We start from the raw sequence: 23,564 nt of genomic DNA, 5'->3' as shown, positions 1-23,564 counted from the left end.
ACCTCAACGCACACTTGCCAATACAAAGAATATTCTGGGCAGCTGTTTCCAGGATTTATCTGTGTGCAGTAATCTCACACCCAAGGGGATTACGGAGCTCAGAATCTGATGCCCCTCTTTAGCGGCTCCTTCTGATGAGCCTCACTGTGGCATCTAGAATGTGCTGGGGAACAAGGTCTTGTCCCTCTGCATGATAAGCATGAGCACTGGGCTCCCCTGCTGTGCCCTTTGCCATGGGACACATCAGCACAGGGGCGAGGGGAGACACCTCTGCTTTCATAACCTCCAGTGCCAGGGAGGAGTTCTACCCTATGCTCTGTTTCCATGGTAACATTGAATGTGGCAGATTTTGTCTGGGTTGAACCGTGACCCTCACTCAGGGGGTCCCCAAGGAAGGTTTCCTGGAGCTTCCTCCCTGGTGGGAGGGGAGGCCCTGAGTTAAAGTCATTATTCCAGTCTGGCAGAGGCTGCAGCGTGCAAGACAGAAGCTGCAAAGTGTGGTCCAAGGCGCTGTGTGAAGCTTACCTGGGGCTTGCACCTGAACTCCGAAGAAGACGTGGACTTGCATGGCTTGCAAAGGACGAGATGGCGTTCTCAACATGGTTGTATTGCATGAAGCTTGCTCTGAGGCCAGGGCGTTTTGGACCATTAGAGCGGACCTGAAGAGGGAGAGTTGATGTGCCCCCAGCACCGCTGTGCCCCCAGGGGAACCTGCTGTCCCCACACTATGTTAGGTATCAGCATGAAGTTTTTACTCCAGGACCAGACATCTGAGGCTCTGAATAAGATGTTGTGCTGTAATTTATTCTCTCACTTGAATCTTGCATTTGCCTCTAATATCAAATCTTAATTGTCTAATATTTGCATTTTCCCCTCTAATCACCAAACCTGTAGATTACATTCATGCATAAAATAATGTTTGGTGAATGCCTTTTAATGTTACAAATGCCTCCTTCTAAAATTACTTCTCCATTACCACGAAAAGAGAAAATGATGTCACTGGCAAGTTGGTGATAATAAAAATATTTGCAAGTCTCGTCGATTCTGTCTTTCTACATTCAAGTTAGCAAGCTTTGGTGGACATCAGAGCAATATCCCTCATTTGGTGAAAGGAAGGAGACAAATTAATTGATAACATCTTTCATTACTTCATCTCCATCCTCCCCATTCTGGAAGGCCTTGGCCCCGATGACTTAGTTGGTACCAAAGCAGCACCCCTAATCCTCTTTGCTTGACTTTCTGTTTGGGTCTGAAGGCATCTCTATTGTAAGGTCAGAGTTGACAAGAAAGTGCATGCAGACTGTGTCCACCCGGCACAGATGACTGGAGCCCTTCATAGTGTGTGCGAAGGCCCTGGGTTAGGACCATCCTTTCCTGGGTGGTAGAGGAGAGAGAAGCGGAGATAACCAACGGGGCGGGGTGGGGGGGGTGTTTTTATAGGCTTGGTCAGTACTTTGGATGAAGAACAGCTGAAGGACTTTGAGTAGACAAACAACCTGAAGTACTTGTCTTAATAGGATCACTCTGATTGCTGTGGGGAGAAAGCAGGAGGAGGGTGGACAGAAACCAGGGGTCCAGTGAAGAGGCTACTGCAATAATCCAGCCAGAGACATTGGTGACCATCATTAACCGCAGCGGTGGAGAGAAGTGCCGGATTCTGGCATATTTTTTAAAAAAAAATTTATTTATTTATGCATATAAGAACTGGGGTACAGGCCAGAGGCGTGGGGGGTGAGAGGACCCACCAGAGACAGAGTGGGAACAGAACAGGCAGATCGACTGAAATGCACTGCTGAGGGGAACAGCAGGCGAGTCGTTAGAGGTCTGCTGCACCACACGGGCAGCTCCCTGCAGGGGATTGAACTTGTGCTTCAGTGGCTGCAGATAGCCCTGTAGGTTGCGTCTTAACCCCTTGTGCCACCAGGGAGGCCTGGATTCTGGCATATTTTAAAAATTGTGTTAAGAGGATTTACATCAAGGATGATCCCATGATTTGCGGTCTAGCTCAATATTCAACTAGAAGCAGTATTAGGGAGATCTCAGTTTCAGACACATTGGGTTGGAGATTCCCATTCAGTATCCAAATGGAGAGAGCCAGTTGGAGCAGTCCTGAGTTCCAGGGGTAGGGCAGGCCTGGACATGTAGATGCGTGGATGCCAGAGCACCAAAGACATTTGCTGGGACTTGTGGAGAGCCCAGGGATGCATGGAAAGAAGGGGTTCAGGAAGCTTAGGGGCACTTGGAGAGAGAGGGCACCAGAAGCAGGGCTTGGGGTACATGGAGAAGAGTTGGAATGGAGCCAGTATCTCCAGGTGCAGGGGCTAAGCATTCCTATGACCCAGAGATGTGGGGGAGAAGGACAATAAGAAGGAGTCAGGGGCTTAGCTCAGTGGGTGTTTATTTAGGCAGGAGCAGAGAACTCACTGTGAAGGGAAATGGAACCTCAGAAAATTCCGTTGTCTACAACATGAAGCAATTCCTCATTTGCAAGGAATGCTGCAAATAAATCTCTGCTCAGCAGGATTAGAAGGGGGCTGCAGTTTTCCAGTGGCAACCCCTTGTTACAGAGCAGCCACTCCCTACTAGTTCTGATTTGCCAAGAAATCTTACAGGAAAAGGTGTGGGATTTACAAAGTGGCTTTCAGCAGGTATTGGATAATCAAAAGGTGTTCTCCTTTGCTAAGTAAATGAAGGGATCTTCTTCCAGAAACGGCCTCACCTGAGGTAGATAGCAGTGTGCAGACACCTCCAGGAAACACCAGTGACTGTCCTTCTTTTCCTTGTGCTGTGAGCAATTTCTGTGGCATACGAAGTATCTGTTCTTTGAGTGTCTGATGACGCTGTCACATAAAGTGAGCCTGGCTTTTGTTTTTAGGAAAAAATATTTGATCATTTTTCAATTTCCCCTCTGACGATTGGTCTAGTTTCTTTTTCTAGTACTTCTTAAGTCATTTTGGGTCATTGGAATTTTGCTTTAAAAGTCCCGTTTTCATTTGTATCATCCCATACAAGGGCACTGAGTGGCACGGTCTTTCCTGGGGCTACTGTAACCAACCCCCCATTTCCACTTGTGTACATCTCTCATTCCTAAGACATTTATTTCTTCTCCCTTTTCTTTCCTCAATCAGATTTCACAACCAATTAACTCTCCTATTGGGCTATTCAGAGAAATGTCTTTTATTTTATTAGCCAACTTCACCATTGTTTCTTTTTGGCTGCTTTGATTGTGTTCTGTATGACTTCATTCCTTCTCCACTTAGGCTTATTTCATTGTTCTTTCTGTAGTGCCGCACACGGAAAGCTAAGCTCTTATTTTCAGTCGTTTCCAATTTCTAATGAATGCGTCATCACGCCACGCTTCCTACTTGAGCCCTTTGGGGGTGTCCTGCCGGTTTTAATCAGTGCCGCGCTCACTGTGTTCATTTCTGAATAGTCTATAATTTCCCTTCTGGTTTACTTCACAGTCCCCAAATTATATATCAGACTATTTTTATTTGTGTTATTAATTTCCAGGTAGAAATATTTTTGAAGCTTAGTTTTTGTCTTGCATTGTGTTTAATGAACAGACTAAAGAGTATATGTCTGTGAGTAGCTGTGTGTGTGTCTGCGTGTGGACTCTGCGAACAGGTTACCTTCATGTGCAATTTCCTAACATTTATTTATGGCCAATAGATGGCCAGTTTTTTGTGTCTATTCCACTATGAAAGAAAAGAATATAAAATCATTTGAGCAATGCAGAAATGTACAAAATAAACTCTTTACTGTTTCATTTGCTCCTTTTTGGACTTTGTATTCTGTTTTTTTTTTTTAAAGATTTATTTATTTATTTTTATTTATTTATACAATAGCTGGGGTATAGGCCAGAGGCACAGGAGGGTGAGAGGATTCACCAGAGACAGAGTGAGGAGCAGAACAGGCAGACGGATGGAAAGCACTGCTGAGGGGAGCAGCAGGTGAGACAGGAGAGGTCTGCCCCCCATGTGGGACTCTCCCTGGCCGGCTGGGATTCGAACCTGCGCTGCAGAGACTGTAGACAGCTTCACAGTGCTGTGCTCAACCTGCTGTGCCACTGGGGAGGCGCGTGATCTGTTTTTTTATTTTTTTTTTTAAAGATTTATTTTTTATTTATACAAGCACAAAGCAGGAGGGTGAGAGAATTCACCAGAGCCGGAGCGGGGAACAGAATAGGCAGACTGACGAAATACACTGCTGAGGGGAGCAGCGGGCTGCAGGAGTGGTCTGTGCGCCATGTGGGACCCTCGCTGGGGGATCGAACTGGCGCTGCAGAGGCTGTGGGCAACTTTGCAGCCCAGCGCTGAACCGCTGCACCACCAGCGGAGGCCCCTGTGATCTGTTTTTAATTAGAACACAGGAGGACAGGGGCTCTGTTTTCTAAAGACTCCTTAGGTAGTGGTTGGAGAATTCAAACCTGAGGGCCAGGCGGAGGCCTGGCGAGTGGCGGTGGGTAAAAGGGTGAGGTCGGCAGGCTGGTGATGGTTGTTGCAGGGATAGGCCATCTTCACTCATGGAAAGCTTCCCCACACAGCAGCTCTCTAGCCCCTCAACTCCACACAGAGGATGCTGGTCTTAGTGTCTCTTCTCTTAAGGAGGCGTCTCTCCTACCATGGTTCTCCCCTCCTGGCCTGTTACCCTGTCAGTCCCTTGCTAGCCAAGCCCCAGACAGGTGGGATCTTCCATTCTCTCTGGCTCTCCATACAGGGATTAAGACTATGTGCCCCATAATACCAATGTACAGTTGGAGGCTCGATGAAGACTATGGTCTGCTTCTGCCTGCTGTCCAGAGCCAACCCCTCCCCTACCAGACTGTCCCCACCTCCAGCTCCCAGAATAGCCCGCGGCTGAGGTTGGCCTGTGGTAAACAGCCCTGAGCCTCCATGTGGGTCTTGGATGAATAATTCTTAGCTAAACATCACAGGACCTGAGCCGTGAGTGGGTCACTCTGGGACTGCCTTGTTCACAGCAGGGCAGGAAAACCTGTGATCCTTTGCTTGGCAAGGGCTCAGCCAGACATGAGCCACAGTTCCTACACAGTTCCTAGGATGGCCTGTCCTCCTCAGTCAGTTCTTCCTGCCCAGCTTCTACTCCCCAGGCCCTGTGGCTTGTGCTGTGGTGTGGGCTGGGTGTTTGTTCCTCAGTGCGGTTGCCATGTCTCTCATGCAATGTCCATGGATGTGCAGTTTCTTTCCCTTTTTCACACACAGGTAGCATGCCAGGTGCATGCTGCACTCCTTGGTCCAGATTTTTTCTTTACTTAATAGGGCCCTTTTTTGCTTAATGAGAGGAAGGGTGGCTTAGCAGCCAGGCTGGCTAGTCGCTTCTCAACCCACAGAGACAGGAAGAGGCTTATGTCCGTCTTCAAGATTGCAGCTTTGACAGAACTCAGAGAACCCAGGACAGGGTTCACAGCTGCTAGGAACCTATCAGAGGCAGGAGCTGTCTTGTCCCTCCTATTCCCAGGATCCACCGTGAAGGACCCCAAGACACCATTTCTCATGAGCAGGCTGCTCTGCTTTGCCTAGGAAGCTCCTACCCCTGCTACTTCATTGGGATCCTCCAATGACTGACCCTTCTCCCCCTTACACCTGCAGGTAGGGCTGAGTGTCCAAGGGTGAGGTGGAGAAGGGAGCTAGTCCTCCTGTGAGCCTTCTCAGCGTCCAGGTGCCCTATCTGGTTCAGGAATAGGAGGTCGGTCAGTCCTGCCTTGTACCCACATCATCCCGTTTCTCTACTCCCTTTCACACAAAGCCCCTTTAAAGATCAGTCTCCACTTGGTCTCCATCACTCTCCACTTCTCCTAAGAGTCTTCTGCTGGTTTTCATCCCAACTACACCAAGACTGTCCAGTAAGCGCCCCTCCTCGGTGTCCCCCACATGCCTCTCCTTGCTGGAGGTCCCAGGCCAGTTCTCAGTCTCCTACCCATTCTCTCCTGGCCCTGACACCCCATCTCCACCAACCCTGCCATGGCTCTAGGCACACAGACAACGCACAATCCAAAATCAGATCCCAATTTCCTTGCACCTAAATTTGCTTGTTCACATAGCCCCCGGCTCTAGCTGAACCCCAGCCACAGGCCTGGAGCCCTCCTTCCTTCCCATCCCAAGGTTGACCCCTTACCCTAGGTTCATCAGGTATCTGAGCCTGAGATATGGGGGAGCCTGCCCCTACCAATCCAGGTCACCGTAACTGGTCTCCTTACTTCTGCCTTCATCCACCCATCTCAGGTCCAGGCAAGGTATACCTCTCCCATTCCAACTTCTCAAGAGTTTCTCTGACCACTTATATAATAGTCAGACAAATGCTGTACCAACCCTATTTTTATTCAGAATTCCCCTCACCACCTGCCATAATTTGTGTTGGCTCATTGAAACTCTAGCCTTTGGGAGGAAAAAACTCCCAGAAGCATTCCTTGATCTCCAGTGCGGCCAGAGTTAATCTAAAATGGGGCACTCTTTCCTGAGTTTCCAGCCTGGCCCACCCGACCTTGGCCCAGGGACAAAAAGGCAGAGGCTTAAGGGAACTTCAGGCTCCATTCCTGTGTGACTGTGTATGTCTGTCTCATCTGTATATGTATACATGCATTGTGTGTCTCTGCGTGTATGTGTGTCTGTCTGTCTGTTATGTCTTTCTCTCTCTCTCTCTCTGTGTGTGTGTGTGTAAGTTTGCTCTTTGTGATTTTCACAGATGAATTTATTAAACCAAATCTAATTAGTCCTTGGAGCAAAGGACAAAGGAACCAGGCAGAAATATCAGGTCAAGGGCTTTCTATACTCTCTTCCTATGCTCTGTTTTCAAAGTCTTCTTTCATATGTGTCACCCTAGCTTCTTGACACCTGCCCCAAGTTGGATGGTGACTTGTGACCCCTTCTCTGCAGTCCAGATCTGTAGACTCCAAGGACAGACCCACAAATAAGCCACATCTGAGCTCCATGCAGTGGAGCATGACCATTGAGGGAGACAAACCACATTTGAGAGTAGAAGATGGGCTTTTCAGAAGTAGTGCATGTTTCTAGGAAAACGGAGTGGTGGTGGTGGACATTTCAAAATGGTCTGGTTGGTGAGACATTTCTAAGGAGGTGATAGTTGAGACAAATTAGGAACCAGGCAAGTGATCCATTCATTCATCAGTGAGTTGAAAAGGTCAACATCTCTGTCCCAAGAGAAGCCAGTCTTGGGGGTGGGGTGAAAATAATCACACAAGGAGTCCCAGTGAGACCCCCACTCATGATGCCTGTGATTCATGGGGTCTGCCCACCCCATGTCCACCCTGACAATACTGGCCACAGCTCTGCTGTCTAGGACCCATAGGCCAAGGGAGGGGGCTTCACAGAACCTCAAGGCCGAGAGAGACACTTGCTGGGTTGGGTGACCATAGACCTATTCTCCTTTGTGCCATTCAGCCAGATTGGGGGTGGGGTGGGGTGGGGTGGGTGGGGTGGGGTGGGATGGGTGGGTTTCCTTTCACCCTCATCTCAATGCAATCATCTCCTTGATCTCTCTGGGTAACCCTTTCCAGAGTTACCTCTTCTGTTCATAAATGGGGCTGTCAGTGTAAAAGGGAGAGGTGGGGAAGGGAGAGGATGGAGAATGAATGGAGGAAGTCAGGCGGGAGGAGTGGGTGAGGGGCTGGTGGAGTGAGGAAGGGAAAGAAGGGAGAGTGAGGGGAGCTCCAGCCCAGGTCAAAACTGTCTACACTCGCAGGCCCCCCCACTCCAACACAATAAGTGCCACTTTACTCATTTCAAACAGTTTCAGAAATACCTCTTTCACTGACCAGCTGCTGGGGTCCTCTCCTTCACTCAACAAGTGTCTTGGAGGTGCCTAGTGCGTGTCAGCCTCTGTATGAGGCACAGAGACACAGGGGCGAGTCTAGGGGACACTGCAGGCTGGTCCATGGGCAGAGTGACAGGGTGAATGGGGAAGGAGGGTCTCCATCTCTGCTGCTCACCGAAGCCCGCCCGCCCTCTCAGTCCTGCAAAGGCAGGCAGGAGGGATTCTTCATCTAGCTGGGAGGAATGTACAGCGCCTTGAGGGGGCGCAGAGAATCTTGTCTGCTCAAAGGGATGTTTGTGACCCTGTCCCTTGGCTAGGTTCACTATCCTTCCTAAGTATGGTTTTAGGCTCACATTCACATTAACACTCCCTATGGGGCACCGAGAGTCCAGAAGCTGTGTGGGCTCAGAAGAGCCCAGTGATAGAATTCTCTCCCTGGATGTGGGTGGCCGATTTTGCGCATGTGGCTGGGCCAATGCAGCGGGTGCGCGCACTGCCCGCCCAAATCTAGGGAGCCGCCAACTGCTCTTTACCCGGTACCTCTCGGTGCCAAGCGAATCTTAGCTGCAGGAGGCAGCGCCACCAGGGTTAAGGCGCAGGCGTGGTCCCCTTGGATTGGGATGGTGCCCCAACCAGGCACGGCCCCCTCGCCGCTGTTCCGGCGTCCCTCCGGATTTGGGTCAAACGCGCGCTCCTCTAGTCTTCTTCCCTGAGTGCCCCACCACTACCACCTTTTCTCCTTCCCTCGCCCACTTCGGGACGCGCAGGGGCCGCCCCAGGCGGGGGCGCGGGGCGCAAGGTCGTCGCCCGGCGGGGAGCTCATCCGGCGGCGCAGACGCCCAGCAGCTCCGGGGAGGGACTTGGCCTGGGTTCTGGCCCTCACTCATCTGGGGAGGAGCCGAGAGGCTGCAGCTGGCGGCGGCCGGCCCAGGGCGGGCGGGTGGAGGTCCTGGCGCAGCGGCCTGACCGCAGAGTCCATCTCACTATTACCCCGCAGCGGCACCGCGCTCCTCTTCCGAATGCTGGAACCCGGCGCGCCGGACCCGCACCCTCGCACCTTTCTTTCTCGGGCCTCTCCATGGTCTCTCAGCAAGCCCCGGGAAGAAGGCGCCCTCTCCTTAGCGGCCGGGAGCTGCAGAGGCATCGCGGGGCGCGGCCGAGGGGAGGAGAAAGCAGAGAGCGAGCGGAGTCGGCCGGGACCCGGCGGTGACTCGCGGGGCTGCAGCTCCACCAATCTGCAGGCGCTGACGCGGGGGGCGGCTCCGCGGCGCTCGGATATCTCCCCGCCCGGGGCGCGGGGTGCCGAAAGCCTCGGCCGTGAGGGTGCTGAGCTCCGTACCCGGCCGCTGCACCTGCCTGGAGACCTCGCCTGCTGCTCCGTGCGTGCCCCCCCCCCGGCCCCTCGATCCCCACGGCCCCGCGCCCCCAATCCCCCTCCAGGTCCCCGCCTCCCAGCTGCAGTGTGAGTGCCACCAAGCCTTGCCCGAAGGAGCCGCCCCTTCTCTGCCTGGCCGGCTAGGCGCCTACCGCGGCCCACGGAGCCGCGGAGGGTACTGCGCGGCGGATCGGATTGCGCTGCGCCGTCGCCACCTCCACTCCCCGGCCGCCGCGCCCTGGCTGAGATGGGCCGCAGCGTAGGGGCCCTGTGTGCCGGCTGATCTCGGCCGCGGCCCGGGAGACCCGAGCAGGCAGCTGCGCGCGCCGGGCTTCATCCGGTTGCGCTCCCAACCACCTGGCTCGCTGCTCCCGGCGCCCCCAGCTCCGCGGACGAGGACCGCTGGGCTAGCGGCCGAGGGCGCGGCCGCTCCGGAGAGGCCGAGAGGGAGCGGCTCCGAGATGGCCCAGACAGCGGGCTCTTTGGCGGTGGGTGCCCTACACGCGGGCTGGACCCTGGTACAGCTCCGGAGCTGGTAGCTTTCTGAAGCCAGATGGACCTTGACCTGTGCCGCGGCACCGCGTTTGTGCCAAGCCGAGACTAGAGGGGCACGGACGGGGCGCACCCCGGGAGGACACCGGAGTCCCAGGCCGCGCTCGCCATGAAGATGATCCTGGTGAGGAGGTTCCGTGTGCTCATCCTGATGGTGTTCCTCGTGGCCTGCGCGCTGCACATCGTGCTGGACCTGCTGCCCAAGCTGGAGAGGCGCACCGCGCGGCCCTCCGGCGAGCCAGGCTGCTCCTGCGCGCAGCCAGCTGCCGAAGCGGTGGCACCAGGTTGGGCCAAGGCTAGGGGCCGCCCCGGGGAGCCTCCGGCCGCAGCTTCCGCCACGGGCGATGCGGGCTGGCCCAACAAACACACGCTGCGCATCCTGCAGGACTTCAGCTCTGACCCGTCCTCCAACCTCACGTCCCACTCTCTGGAGAAATTGCCGCCAGCGGCGGAACCGGCCGAAGGCGCCTTGCGGGGGCAGGATCCTGTCACTCCCCGACCCCCAGACTTGGTGCACCGGCCGCTGCTCAGAGATCCTGGTCCCCGCCGTTCCGTGCTGCCCCCTGGCTCTAGTGGGGACAGTTCCCTCCTGGCCAGATTGTTCGAACACCCACTCTACCAGCTGCCTATTCCACAGATAACTGAGGACGACGTCCTGTTCAATGTGAACAGTGATATCAGGTTCAACCCCAAGGCTGCAGGGGAGAATCCAGACTGGTGAGTGGGGCTGGAGGGCACTGAACCCCTAAGGCAACCGTGCACCCTTTGAGAATAAAGATCAACCTCAGCGCTGATTTCCCTGAAAAAGCCCTTGAGCATACAAGGCGTTGTGTAGAGGCACAGGCTCAGGGACACCCTGGAAGAGGCTGGGAAGGCAACTTTGTGGGGTGGGTGCCACCTCTTCCTCAGGGCACTTTGTCTCACCAGACTGCCTCCCTGAGAAGGGCTCCTGGGTGGTTTGGGGGCTGTTCTCTGTGGCGGCTGGTCTGAGGGTAGATGCACAGCCCTGCTGGGGGAGAGCCGGTGCTGCATGTACAAGAAGGCAGTGGTGACCCCCAAAGCTCTGGTCATTGGGAGTGGAGTCAGGCAATGAATGACGGAGTTGTGAGTGGGTAAATGAGCCAACCCCTAACCTTCCCTGGACAGCTGCTGTCTGCTGGCTTTGAGATACCTTGGTGATGTTGCTCTGGTCGACTTGTCAGGAGGGTCTGGAGACACCTAATGAGACTTGTAAATCATTCGCTGAGAACAAAATTAGCAGAGGGGTGTGCTGACCGAGTGAGGCATAACAAAGGAGCGTTCCCAGCTAGGGTACAGAGAGTGGCCAGCCTGGGAACAGTGCTGGCTGTAAAGGATGACAGTTTCATAAAGGCGAGAAGCATCTCCCAGGAGCATCTCTATAAACTCTCCTGGGTTAACACCCTCTCTCTCCCCAGGCCCTCCTCAGGCATACATCAAGATAAGCAGATGCTGCAAGCCAGGGCAGTGAAATATTAACTAGCAGCAAGGCCAGAATAAATAACTACCTGCAAAAGGTTACCCAAGCAACAGCAGGGAAAGACCAGGTTTCCAAAAAACATCTTATAAAAATCCTTTCTCCCCTGAAATTTGACCAGGCCAGTGTTTTCTATCCAAACACACCAAGGTGTTTGGTGGCCTCTGAGCTTTGTCTGCTGGCCAGGTTAAAGGAAATGCTCAGAAACTTGAGAATTAGAGCAGTGTGTCGGGCCTGAGATGCTTCATAGGAGAGACAGCCCACAGTCGGCGGTCAACGGTGGCCCTGGGTGGCTCCTTTTGCCCACCCTTCTTTATAGAACAACTTGGGTCAAAAAGACCTCACTTGCAGGGGAATTAGAGCTAAGTCATGTGCTACTTTTCCCTCCAGCCCAGCAAGCAGGCAGGGTCTGTCCTTCCCAGCTAAAGATGTGATTCAGGCCATGTGGCTAAAGATGTGAGTTCAGGCCACGTGGGCGGTGGGTCCTCAACTTGGACTTCAGCTGGAAAGAGTGCCTTTCTCTTTCCTCTCTCCCCACCCAACACAGCTCTCATTAAAATCAAATTTAGCCTCTTGCATCATCTCTACCCCTGGTTGCTGGAACAAAAGCAGAGAGCTCAGGCAAGGTTTCTGACAGACTGGGCGTGTCTGGGATTTGCAGTCTGTGGTCAAAGGTGGGTTCGCCTGTCTGCCCCAGGAAAAGCCGCCAGTCCCTCATACCCCACGCTGACATCACACTTGTCGGGCTGTTTTGGTGACCCAGGACAGACGCGGTGGGGGCCTAGTGCTGAGCTCTGGGTTTGGTCTTGCTTTAGTTATAGTTTTCTCTGGGTCTCCTGAGTGAAAGTAAGAATTAAGGGCCTTTAGATATGTTATTAGTTGTAGAACAACAGCCACTGAAAAAGTGCAGGCATCGCAGGTCCTGTTTGAGCAAAGGCAGCTTTCAGTAAATCTGCATTTGTTTGACTCCAGAGTTAAAACGTTGGTTGGCTTCCTTGCCAACACCCCTTCTCACGTACACACATATCACTCCCTGCCCCCGCCTGGTCATTGCCACTGGGTCTATCCTGTTGACTCTGGGTCACCTTGTTTCCATAGGCCACATGATGGTACTGAAGATGAAGGATTCCTTCCCACTGGGGAAGCAGCTGTGGACTCCTATCCCAACTGGCTCAAATTCCACATCGGTATTAACCGGTATGAGCTATACTCTAGACATAACCCCGCCATCCACGCCCTGCTGAGGGACCTCGGAGCTCAGAAGATAACCAGTGTCGGTAGGTGCTCTGGGGGTATGGGTGGGGGTGTGTGTGTGTCAGGCTGCTGTGAGCCCTCCTTGCATCACCTCCTGAGGTGATCATGCCAGAGGCCGTTAAGCCTGAGGCTTTGGGCAGAAAGATGCCCAAGGAAGACCTTAAGAGGGTGCTTTCTGGACCACAGGGCATCCCCAAAGGGAGCAAAGGGGCACTCCTGGTGACTGCAGCCCCTCCTTCAGCCATACCCAAGCAACCCCAGCCTGGCAGGGAAACAGTGAGAGCTGTGGCTTCCTGTGGTTTTGGACTAGTTCTGTTCCAGAGCCCAGCCAGGCCTCCTGTGGACAGGGAGTGGCCAGGGCTTGGCTCTGTCCAGGGTGAAAGCCATGCACTTAGTGTTCAGAGGCAACAACTCTGAGTGCTTTGGGATCTGCTGAATTAGACAAAAAAAAAGGGCACCCAATTACTGATTTCAGGAAAATGTGTCAGCAGCAGTTTCTGAGCGCAGAGATTTGGTACCATTGTTCTTGGGCCTGTAGGCGATTGTTTGTGAAGGTCCCATTAGTCACCAGTGGCTCAGAGAAGCAGGCAGTGGGGGAGGGGCTGAAGCCTGGGGCTTTGCAGGGAGCTGGCTGGGCGCACACAGCCACTGAAGGTGGAGGGGGCCAGAGAACAGGAGTGCTTTAGGCGGCAGTTCCAGGCACTGTCTTCTTGGGTGTCTCCTGACCATCCTTGATGCTGAAAGAGTTCTAGTCCTGGGGTTCTGTCCAGTGTCTGACACAGGTTAACCGTGAGGGCGCAATGGGTTTCCCAAAGTTCTTTAGAGGCTATTTCTGACTCTCTGCTAGTGCTGAAGTGTTTACCGAACACTTGCCGTGTGTGGAAACGCACCCCACAGGTTGCTGTCCACCTGGTGGCAGAGAACTTGCCAGAACAAGCTGGGGTTCTTTCTCTCCTTGTTTGCTGCCTGGAAGGAATCTGAGTGTCACCCAGCCCTCAGCCCCAGCCCTCCCTGTAAGAATCTCAGCCCCCCACTGTCCCTTGAGGGGTCATTGAGTGTGCTGGGAATGGGGGAAGGTCTGGCAGACAGCTGCAGCTTGGGCGTCCCTTTTTCTCCTTAGAGTAAACGAGGCTAGTAAAAAAAAAAAAACACCAGTGAGTGCATCAACTAATTTGCTCACCCATTCAGCAGATTTTCTTAATCCCCTTCTGCATTCAGGGCCCCTTTCTGGGTTGTGGGGAGTTGAGGATGAGTCTAATCTTGTTGAGATTCTGCTGCCTCTGACCTTTGTTCCAGGTGGATAGGAAATGATGAGAAATAAATGCTTTCAATGCAGTGTAGACGAAGTCCAGGAGTGTTTGGAAAGATGATCTCTATCTGGAGAGGAGGGGCATGGAGAACCTTTTAGGAAATGTTGTTGGACCTGGATCGTAAATGATGTATAGACTTTCACCAAAGAAGCTGGGGGCAGGGAAGGCGGGGCTTCCTGAGAAAATGAGCATAGAATTTTAAAATTAGAAAGGCTTTTAGGGAAATGAAATATTCTTTTACAAGACCTTGCTCTGCTACTGTCTGTGGGTGTTTCTCCTGGGTTCAATTTTCCCACCTGTCAAATAGGCTCAAGCTCAAGCTCTATCCCTGCTCAGGAACATTGTAGGAATAGAGTAAGATGGTGAATGTGGAAGGATAAGATGGTGAACTTGTAAAATTCTAACTAGTGCTTTGTGCGGTAGGCTTCAAACAGCCATACCCCTGCAGTGCAGATCAGGGTCTGGGATGGAGGTGGGGGTGGGGGTGGGGCCTGCAGGGGCCCACAGGCTGATCAGGTTCATCCAACCCCATGTAGCCTCCAGTCCCACTGGATACGGTGCAGAGAAGGGATCAGGAATAACTGCAGGGAGAGGCTGGGGTTTCAAGTTCCTAGGCATCCCTGCACACCTCCGGATCCTCTCCTTCTCTTCCCCCAGGGCCTGGGGTGCCCCACCCCCTTTGCCTGACTCTCCCAGGAGGTGGTGTCCAGGTCACCTGGCTCAGGATGCAGTGGACAGAGTTCTCTGTAGAGTTCTGGCTGGATCTGTGCCTGGTGGTGACCTGGGCTGAGTGCCTGCCATCTGTGCATTGTGCTGTCTGAGCAGGTCTCACTCACCCCCTGGACAGCTCTGGCCTTGCTGGTCATCAGCCATCTGCTCTTTGGAGCAGCAACTCCTCAGAGGAGAGGCTGATCACAGTCCTTCTGCAGGTGTCTGGTTGGTGCTGGAAGGTTGGTCCATCTCCTGGGGCAGAAGGGCCACCGAGGTTGAGACCTGTTCCACTAGTCAAAGTGATTTGTGGAACTGACTCAACTGACTAGTGCTTGGGACAGGATATGGAACATGCAGATGGTTATACAGATGGAATAAAGAACATACATTGCAAACCTGAAGTCCAAAAATAACACATGCAATAGCAAAATCTGATTCAACCTGAATATATATGGGGGCAACACCTAAATTTTGGAGGCTGTTTATAAATCCTTACTTTTCTCACTTGCAGTTCCTCTGAGGACAAGGGAGTGTGTTTAATTATGGGTTCTACCCCTGATTCAGGGCACTACATAATATGTGGTACCTATACACCACATATCCACCCTCCTCAGAAATCATCTGGATCCCCAAACACTTCTGCTCCTTAAGATTTTAAGGAGCATGGGACTGAAACCAACTTCACAGGGTTGTTGAGAGGCTTCTATGCCTGCCTATGAGAAGAGAGAGCAGCATCCCTGGCTAGGACTCTGAGGAGGCAGTGTTTCTGGGCAGGTGAGAGTCTCCTGGCCCAGGACAGCCAGTGCTGGTTGCTGGAGGCTGGTGAAGGGCATCTAGGTACCTGGGCCCCACTGTCCCTGCTATTTTGGGCCTGAATACTCACAGTGAGTCTACATTTATGAAAGGCCCCTCTTCTGGGGCTGCAGGAAATCCTTCCACCTGTGAGCAGAGAGGAGAGGAACACTGCTCTAGGCATCCAGTCCTGTCTCCTGGCCTGCAGGGAACCCAGGCTGCTGCAGGCATTCCGGGGAGGATATGTGCATTCCAGGAGGTGTCTGTCTCCACATCCAGTTGGATATTTTGGTTGAAAATTCCTTTGCTGAGATGGCAGAGCTGGCTGGGTCCCAGCTTAGCATAGCCAGGGGGTGGGCTTGGAGATGGGGGTCTCTAGCTAGAGCGGTTTGCCTGATACTCTTGCCCCAGTCTAACTGTGACCCAGAGCAGGCTGCAGCTTTCCAAGATCCCACATAGGAAACCAGGAGCCTGGAGTGGCCTGAGGATTCAAAGCTCGGCACTGCCTTCTTTCTGAGCATGAATGGAAGAAAGAGAAGATTGCAATGACCATGGTGGTGTTATAGAAGAGTCTAAATAGAAATAGCCAGAGTCCAAAATCCAATCCTACTTTCCAACTGTTAGTCTACAGGAGGGACACTGAGGCCTCAAGAGAGGGACCCGCCCAGGGTTGGCACATCTTCACTCTGGCTCAGGGTTTTGTTCTAATCAGCCGTCCAGCCCCCTGGGTAGTCACTTTAATCTTCAAGCTGTTCATCTCACTATCAAATGTGAGCCCAGAAATATTGTTGTAATAGAGAGCATTTCCTGTAGTTTCCTGAAGCTTTCTCTCAGAATGGTTCCATTAAATCTCCCGTGTTCAGAACCACTTGATCCAATTCATGAGACACGTGTGTGTGGCCTACAGTACACCCGCTGTGGCCAACAGAGATTTATTTATAGCCTGGCTCCTGGCTGCTTGGTAACCTGCCGTTTGCCGCCTTTAAAGAGACTCGGATATTATCTACCTCTGTTCAGCTTGAAATCAGGCGTGTGTGCGGCGCCCTTGGCTTGGGCTGGTGATAATTAAATCCCTATCATGCACAATTATGGATGCAAAGAATAAATGACAAAATTAACTACTCTGTACTTGGAATTACTTAAAAAGAAGCCACACCGGTGTGAGAGATTGGGGCAGCCTGTGGCCCGAGTACAGACTTCACAGTTGCTCTCTCCAGATCAGGACAAAAGCCTGAGGTTGGTGCCTGAACAAAGGAAAACGACTCCCTGGACAAAAGTCTTGGTGCTAATTGATCTAGCCAGGATCTGGGACTAATTGGCAGTGGGCTTGGAGGAACAAAGGGCCCCCGGCTGGATCATTCATGTGAGGCAGCTGCCCCTGGGTGCCTGGGGCTAACTCAGCGGTCCTGCCTAATTAGTGGAAGGCAGGCTCCTTGGGAAGGCAGTTTCTGCCTGAGAAAGGCCAGGTTTCCCCTCTAGTCCCCTGGGCTCAGTCTCTAGGGCCTGGCATAGCCAACCTAGTGAAAGAATTAACTGGATGTCCAAAGCTTTAGTCCTAGAGGGACCTTAGATCATCCTGGAAGGAGGACTAAGACCACCCCAAAGGACAATTGAGGCAATCCAAGAAGGCTGTACATAGCTGAGCTGTGGCCAAGAGCTTTCCAGCATCTGATGGAAGATCAAGCACAAAGTCTTGCAGACATTGACCCAGCTTCGCCCTAGGATCTGCTTTCTCCATTTTGAATAGACAGCAGCTGTGGCCTTGAGCAGCTGGGAATCCACAGGCTGTGTCCGGTGTGTCCTAATCCTCCCCTGCAGGGTTGTGGCTTCCAGTTAGTAAATAGAACTTTCACAGTAAGAGTGAGCTGTCTTAAAGAAAAGCACAGTGTAAATAGCAGTCCAGGCTAGAGGTAGTTATGGTGCAGGCAGCCCAGGGTGGTGCTTGATGGACTGAAATTTGGGTAGTGCTGACGTGGCACACCTGTGAGGTCCAGTCTTCCAAAAAGCTTTGCATCGAGTCGGGGTGGGAAGGCCCTGGCCCAGGGCACAGGCATCAGTCCTGCCTCAGCCTTTTGCAGCCCTTCATGTCGGAGCAGATGACCATGGTTCTGGTTCCTTGATGTCCCTCAGGACACTATGAGGAGCTTCACATGGGCTCCCAGGGGTCTGGAACAATGTCAGACCTCTCCATGGGGGCTGGGGGAGGCAGACAGGGTGACCTAAGTGCTCTGGTATTGCATTCTCCTCATTTGAACTATCCTTGGGAGAGGCACTTGCTTCCTCTGACCCTTGATCAGTGGACCTTGATCATCACAGCAGTGGCTGTGAAAACAATGGGGCTGTCTGCCTGGCTGCGACCCTAAGGACAGATGTGAATCCCACTTCACAAATGAGATGACTGAGGCCAGGTTGGTGAAGTCAGAGGCCCCATTGTGGCCTGGAAGCCCCTCACATTTGTACTTGTTGATGTATTCACACTTCTCTAAACAATGAAATTCGTTCATTGAAAAGTCCCATCAAATATGGATCAGGATTCTTATTGGAAAGGGAGGCTGGAGACCCCGGCCCTGGTGCCCCAGGGAATAAACAGCTGAGTGCTGGCTGTACCCACCATACCAGGAGTGTGTGGTGTAAGCAGGTCAATGCAGACGGGTTCCGTGTCCCCTGCTCCGAGCCCCTCCACCCCTCCTTCAGTGTGGGGTGCTGGGGCCCCAGCCCAGCTGCTCACCTTCCTTCAGGACTGTCTTTCTCCTCCAGGACTGCTCTTGCTTCTGGTTTAACTCGATCCTTCCTTGGGGAAATTCCTGAGAAATGTCAGCATCTGCCCGGGCTTTTCTGAAAGGAGACCCCTGTAATAAGATTGCCTTCATTCTGTGCCCTGTGCTGGGGAAGGATGGTGAGCAAAGCCCCTTCCATCCAAGTCTCAGTGGTCCTGGGGCTAACAGGCCAAGCCTGATATAAATAAGTGCACAGTGCTCTGCTAATGAATATTAAGGTATATAAGTAATGATGCATGCTATTAACAGTTTGCAGTCATGTTAATTAATATGTGTATTGGAGCAGAGCTGGGGGGAGGGGCTTTTCAGGGGGGCTGGAAAGACAGCTGACACCCTTGGTCTAAGACAATAGGTGGGGGAGCAGAAGGCAGGAAGGGGATAGTGCAGACAGTGGGGCATGGAGGGGGCAAACCTGGGCATCTGGTGGTGCCCAGTGTGTGAAGATGGTGGCCTGGAATTGGGTGGGGTTTTGGAGATGAAAAGGAGGAGGCAGGTGTGGGGGGGCCCATTCAGGGAGAGAGTGGGCTGCAGCTGTCAGGTGTGTGCTGGGACAGCACAGACTCAGTCTGGCTTTGTGGCCATAGTGGGCTTGCTGCTCACCTGGCTCTCTCTCCAGGGCTGAGGGTGGGTGGATTTGAACTGACCTCTGTCCTCTAAGAAATGTGCAGACCTGACCAGCATGTGTCCCAGTCCTTGTGTGGGGCCTTTTCCTGCAAACCTGAGCTCTCTGCTCCTATGACTCCTATCTCCCCTTGTATGAGCTGGCCTGGTGGCCTCTCTCATCCCAGCCACTTCCCAATGCTGATTTCCTCAGCGGCAGGATGCAGGCTCCTGGGTCTGCCTCTTTTTCACCCCAGATGAACACCTTTAGCCTTTGCCATTGCCTTTTGCAGGGAAGCTATACCGATTTTAGTGCAGAACTCCAAATGTCTTCCAAGAGCACATCCAGCTGGAAGTGAATGGTGTGCCTTGGCAGGAAGGCACACGTGCCCAGGCAAGAGAGACATGCTGGGTATTATTAGCAAGAGCCTGGTTTCTGGAGTTCTTATCACTGGGACAGTCTGATGCCCATTAACTTCTAATTATTTATTTGCTCCGCGGGGAGCTGGTCATTCAACGGACACAGGGTCAGTGAAACAGCAATGCCAGTGGGACTTGCTTCCAGAACAAGAACGATTAGACTGACCAGATTTGCATAATGTTAGGTTATTTAAAAAAAAATAGCTTACATGCTCTGGAAAGGGCTATTGTGCTGTCCCCCACTGGCCCAGGAAGGAATAATTAGATCCAGCGACCCCATTATTAAATGGAATGGGGACATCAAATGGGGCTTGGTCTGGCCACTAATTTTTTAATAATCACTTCTGTTTTCATCTTATTAAAAATGTGATAAATGTTGATTGTGAAATTTAGAAAGCTCGGATGAGGGGGATAAAAGAAATTAAAATCACCAGCTTCTGGGAGGTAATCACTGAGGGAAGGTATGCACTAGATTTCCCATGTCCTGTCAAAAAAAGCAGATCAGAGAGCGTAAATGCTGTATGAGCTGCCTTCTTAATAATAAAATCATAAGCAATTTGCTGTGTTGCTAAAAATTCTTTGTTACCATCAAAGGGCTACATCTTTCCCCCAGATACTTCTGGATGTTTCTATTTTCTATATTCCCCAGTCTGTCCTCATCTAAACCAGCTGCCCCAGCCTCTTTCCAATGCTTTATCCCCCTAGCCAAGCTCCCTCCTAGGTGGGGGCTATATCCACATGGGTCCCAGCCATTCCTCCCTGCCCGAGGGACCCCTCTGAGACCGAGTGCTAACCCAGGGCTCCAACCACCCCTCCCAGCCCCTACAGTGCTGCAGAGGAGCCCTTTTCTCTGCTTCAGAGTCTGTGTTTTCTCTGGCTCCTCCAGCACATTTGGCGCCCTCTGTCAGAACAGCCTAACTGTCCCCAGAGAGACCTTCCTGAGGGTTCCTCACATCCGGTGACCTCTCTTGGCCGCGTCCTGAACTCAGACTCCAGTGGGGACGCCTTGCCCACGTGGCTCTTGTTCATGCCTGTGTCTTTAGCAGGTGATTGCCTGGGCAGTGCTTCTGCAAATGCAGGACAAAACCCCATGGCTTTGCCGCACCCTACTTCTGTATCTTAGGTGGGCTAGGGCCCACATCATGCAGATGGCAAACTAGGACAGCCCTCTCTACCCCAGGGGCGCTCCCTCTCTAAGAGAATCTCTGAAATATTTTCCCTCCTGCTCCATCAGTGTAGGGGAAAGACACAGTCAGGAAAAGAGCAGGTCCTTTCAGAAATTCTTCTGCTTTCTGAGCTGGCTAGTCAGCTGGGGAGCCAGAGGGATGATTCTGGAGGTATCCACCCCCACAATGTCCACGTGGAGCCTCTGAAAGTCCCCTCTGATGAGATAGGTGCTTCCAACCAAGGGGTATTCAGCGACTCCTCTGGATACCCTGATTTATCTTTCTCAAGAACCCTAGAAACTTAGATTAGGCATGCAGTGGGGTGTGTGTGTGTGAAGGTGTCTAAGTGTGTACAGATGTGTCTGTGAGGCAGGCATTGCTGGCAGGTTCACACATCTGGTCATCCTTCGAGAAGTCAGTCCTTTGTCTGTCAGACAGACTGTCCTAGAGACTCTGCCTCTAGCCCCAACACTTGAATACCAGGAGACAGTGTGTTTCAGGATATTGCAAGAAACCCCTAACTTCCCAGGGAGAATGGGGGCCTTCAGCCACACCAATGGCCAGGAGGGGCCATGGGATTAGAGGCACTGCCCAGGCTCTGATCTGAGGAGCTGGCTTCATTCACTAGCAGAAAGAGGGGTCTGAGAGCAGCAAGTGACCCTGTGTCTCCTTCCTTCCCCCTGCAGCCATGAAGTCGGGGGGCACGCAGCTCAAGCTCATCATGACGTTCCAGAATTACGGGCAAGCACTGTTCAAACCCATGAAGTAAGTGGGGAAGGCTGCTTGGGTTGGGATGCAAGGTGTGGAGAAGGCCTATGTGGGAACTGACAGCGTGCAGTTCTCATTCTGTGATGGAAAATGTGGTGTTTCCTTCCAGAGGTAATTTGGGGTAAGCTATGGGTAACCACTCTTGGCTTTTCCCTATCATAACAAAACGGATGACACAAGGGTCCTGAACCCTCACCACCTACTTTTCCTGGCTTCCCCAGACTTGCTTCTCCTTACCTCATCCCCTAAATAAGATTGGAAATCCTCAGGGCAGACATTCATATTCCATGAAAGCATTTTAAACAAGAATCTGGAATGTGGACACCAAAGAAAGTCAATGTTTTTACCCCCTCAGCACACCTCAGGGGTTAGCATACTTCTTCTCTGAAGGAACAGCTGGCAGATATTTTAGGTTCTGTAAGTCACATGGTCTGTGTCTCAGCAGTCACTCAGCTCTGCTCTCCTACCTTGGAAGTAGACAGACACTGTGTAAGTGAACAGTGTGGCTGTGTGCCAATAAAACTTTATTTATAAAGCCACCCACTGGCAGGTAGGCTGGATTCAACCTATGTATAGTTTGCCCTATTCTAGATAAAATAGAAATGGTGTTACCTAAATATATATCAAAACACTCAGTGGCACATGAAAAGTTGTGGGAATGGTAAAGGACATATGAAAGCCAACTACCCCAAGGAAATTCACTTTGAGGGTCTGAAGCTTATGGTGTCCACCCTAATGATCTGGGCACTTGGATTCCTCAAGGGATACAAGGCTGTCATCTTTTATTGGTGCACTGGCAAGAGTGAGTTTGTTGTGTTTATAGCATGGATTGAACTCCAGGTGCCCTCAAGGCCACGCAAGTCAGTGAGCCTGCTGGGCTGGATAAAGTCTGTGGCAAGCTGCGTGGACTACACGAGAACCAGCCATGTCTGCTGGTGCTCCCGATCTTAGCCTTCTGGCCTGATTTCTAATTTTTAAGATAAGCTAGAAGTAAGCTAGAAATGAGGATTTCTTTCTGATTTTATCTTCAAATTTAGAAGGCTTTCACATAATTTGCAGGTCAAGCAAACTATAGCTGCTCATTTGCAACTTATGGTTGAAAGTCCGTTTTTGAGCAGGCCTTAGTTTCTGGGCCTTTCTATTCCTCTGGATGGATGTCCTAGCTGGACTTCACAGGGGAGGATAGCTCTGCCCAGGGCTTCCCCAGGATCTGCTGACCAGCTTCTGATCGAGGTATCCTGGAGCTGGTGGGACTGATAACACCATTTACTCAGTCAGGCCTGAGGAAAAGCTGTGAACAGAGGTGAACAGAAACCAGGAGAAGGCAAAGACCTGGGGCTACTTATGGGGTAGAAAACGCTGAGCTAATTTGGAGTGAAGCTGCTGGCATCCACGTCAAGATCTGTGAGCAGTTGCCTCCTTCCGGTTTCTGTGCATGGAGGAGAAGCTCAGGTCTCTTTACAAGTGTCCATAAAGCTTCCTGACCTGTCTCAGGAAGCGGACACTGCTAGCTTTGTGACTGTGAGGGGTCTAGAAGGCCAACCTGACTCATGTAGCCCCCAACTCTCATGATGGATGATTTGGGAGAGGTGAGGCAGGAAGCGCCTGCACAACTGGAGGGTGCAAGTCCTGGGGTGGGTGTGGACTCTTTGGAATATTCTAGAGGGTGTGACTTCTGGGGGGTGAGGATGGGGCTTCTCAGGGAACTTTCTGGTCTCCGGGAGTTTCCTAGTGCCTCCAGCCTGTCTGTTTTGGGAACAGCCCCAAAAGGGCCTTTCAGAGTATACTTGGGCAGAGAGGCTCCTTCCAGGCCCTGATGTCATCTGAGGGAGGGAGGAGGTTGGGCAGATGGGATTGCCCCGATGTGGGCTAGGGGAGGGATGGGGCTGGCCCCTTTCACTGGCAGTTATAGGAATCCAGACAGTAGCTAGACATGATATCTTTACCACCCTCTTGGTGGGTACTCTCTTCAAAATCCAACCAAACATCTCAGGTATATTCAGAGGCACTGGGGAGTTCCTTCTGCTGACCCCCAAAAGTTGGTCCCTGTCTCTCAGGCAGTGCAGACCAGCAGCCCTCTGTAGATGCCTGGTACCAGAGAATCAAGTCAGATGGACTCAGGCTGCCCCTCCCCATTATCATTCCCCATCCCCTAAGCCCCTACCCCCACCCCAGTTAACCCCACCCCCCAGCATGGTGGGCACCGTCACCTCTGCGGGCACAGGAAGAGTTGAGATCAGAGGTCTGGCATCCTGCCTGTGACCCAGCAACTGTGACAGCCAAGGTCCAGAGCCTCCTAGGAAAGCTCACTAAACTCACCTTTATCCCACCTCTCCTCTGAATTTTCAAGGGGAAGGGGATCAGCATGGTGACTTTCCAGCATGTGGAGGCCAAGGCCATGGGCAGGCAGTCTGGGTGGGGCCCGTGTGGGTTGGTGTGGTCAGTGGGCTGAGTGGGGTGGCTGAGGCTGGATTACTGTGAACATGTGGCTCAGAGGTCCCGAGTGGTGCAGATGGGGGCTCACAAATGGCCAGTCCTCTCCTGGGTCAGGTC

General features: G+C 52.3%; 1 protein-coding gene across 1 annotated transcript in view; it reads left to right on the top strand.

Moving 5' to 3' along the window:
- Positions 1 to 9,811: 9,811 nt before the first annotated feature.
- The window catches only part of FAM20C (FAM20C golgi associated secretory pathway kinase), a gene marked incomplete at its 3' end in the record, with an annotated part of 45,894 nt that continues 32,141 nt past the window's right edge, over positions 9,812 to 23,564 (top strand). Inside the window, exons 1-3 of the mRNA XM_084250135.1 lie at positions 9,812 to 10,435; positions 12,312 to 12,490; positions 20,930 to 21,008. Coding sequence (XP_084106261.1) covers positions 9,828 to 10,435; positions 12,312 to 12,490; positions 20,930 to 21,008 — 866 coding nt within the window. The 5' untranslated portion in view covers positions 9,812 to 9,827. The remainder of the gene's footprint in view (positions 10,436 to 12,311; positions 12,491 to 20,929; positions 21,009 to 23,564) is intronic.

Source organism: Talpa europaea (genome assembly GCF_964194135.1).
Source record: "Talpa europaea genome assembly, chromosome: 12".
NCBI lineage: Eukaryota > Metazoa > Chordata > Mammalia > Eulipotyphla > Talpidae > Talpa > Talpa europaea.
Note: the sequence above shows the minus strand (reverse complement) of the source record. Positions and strands in the feature narration are given on the sequence as shown.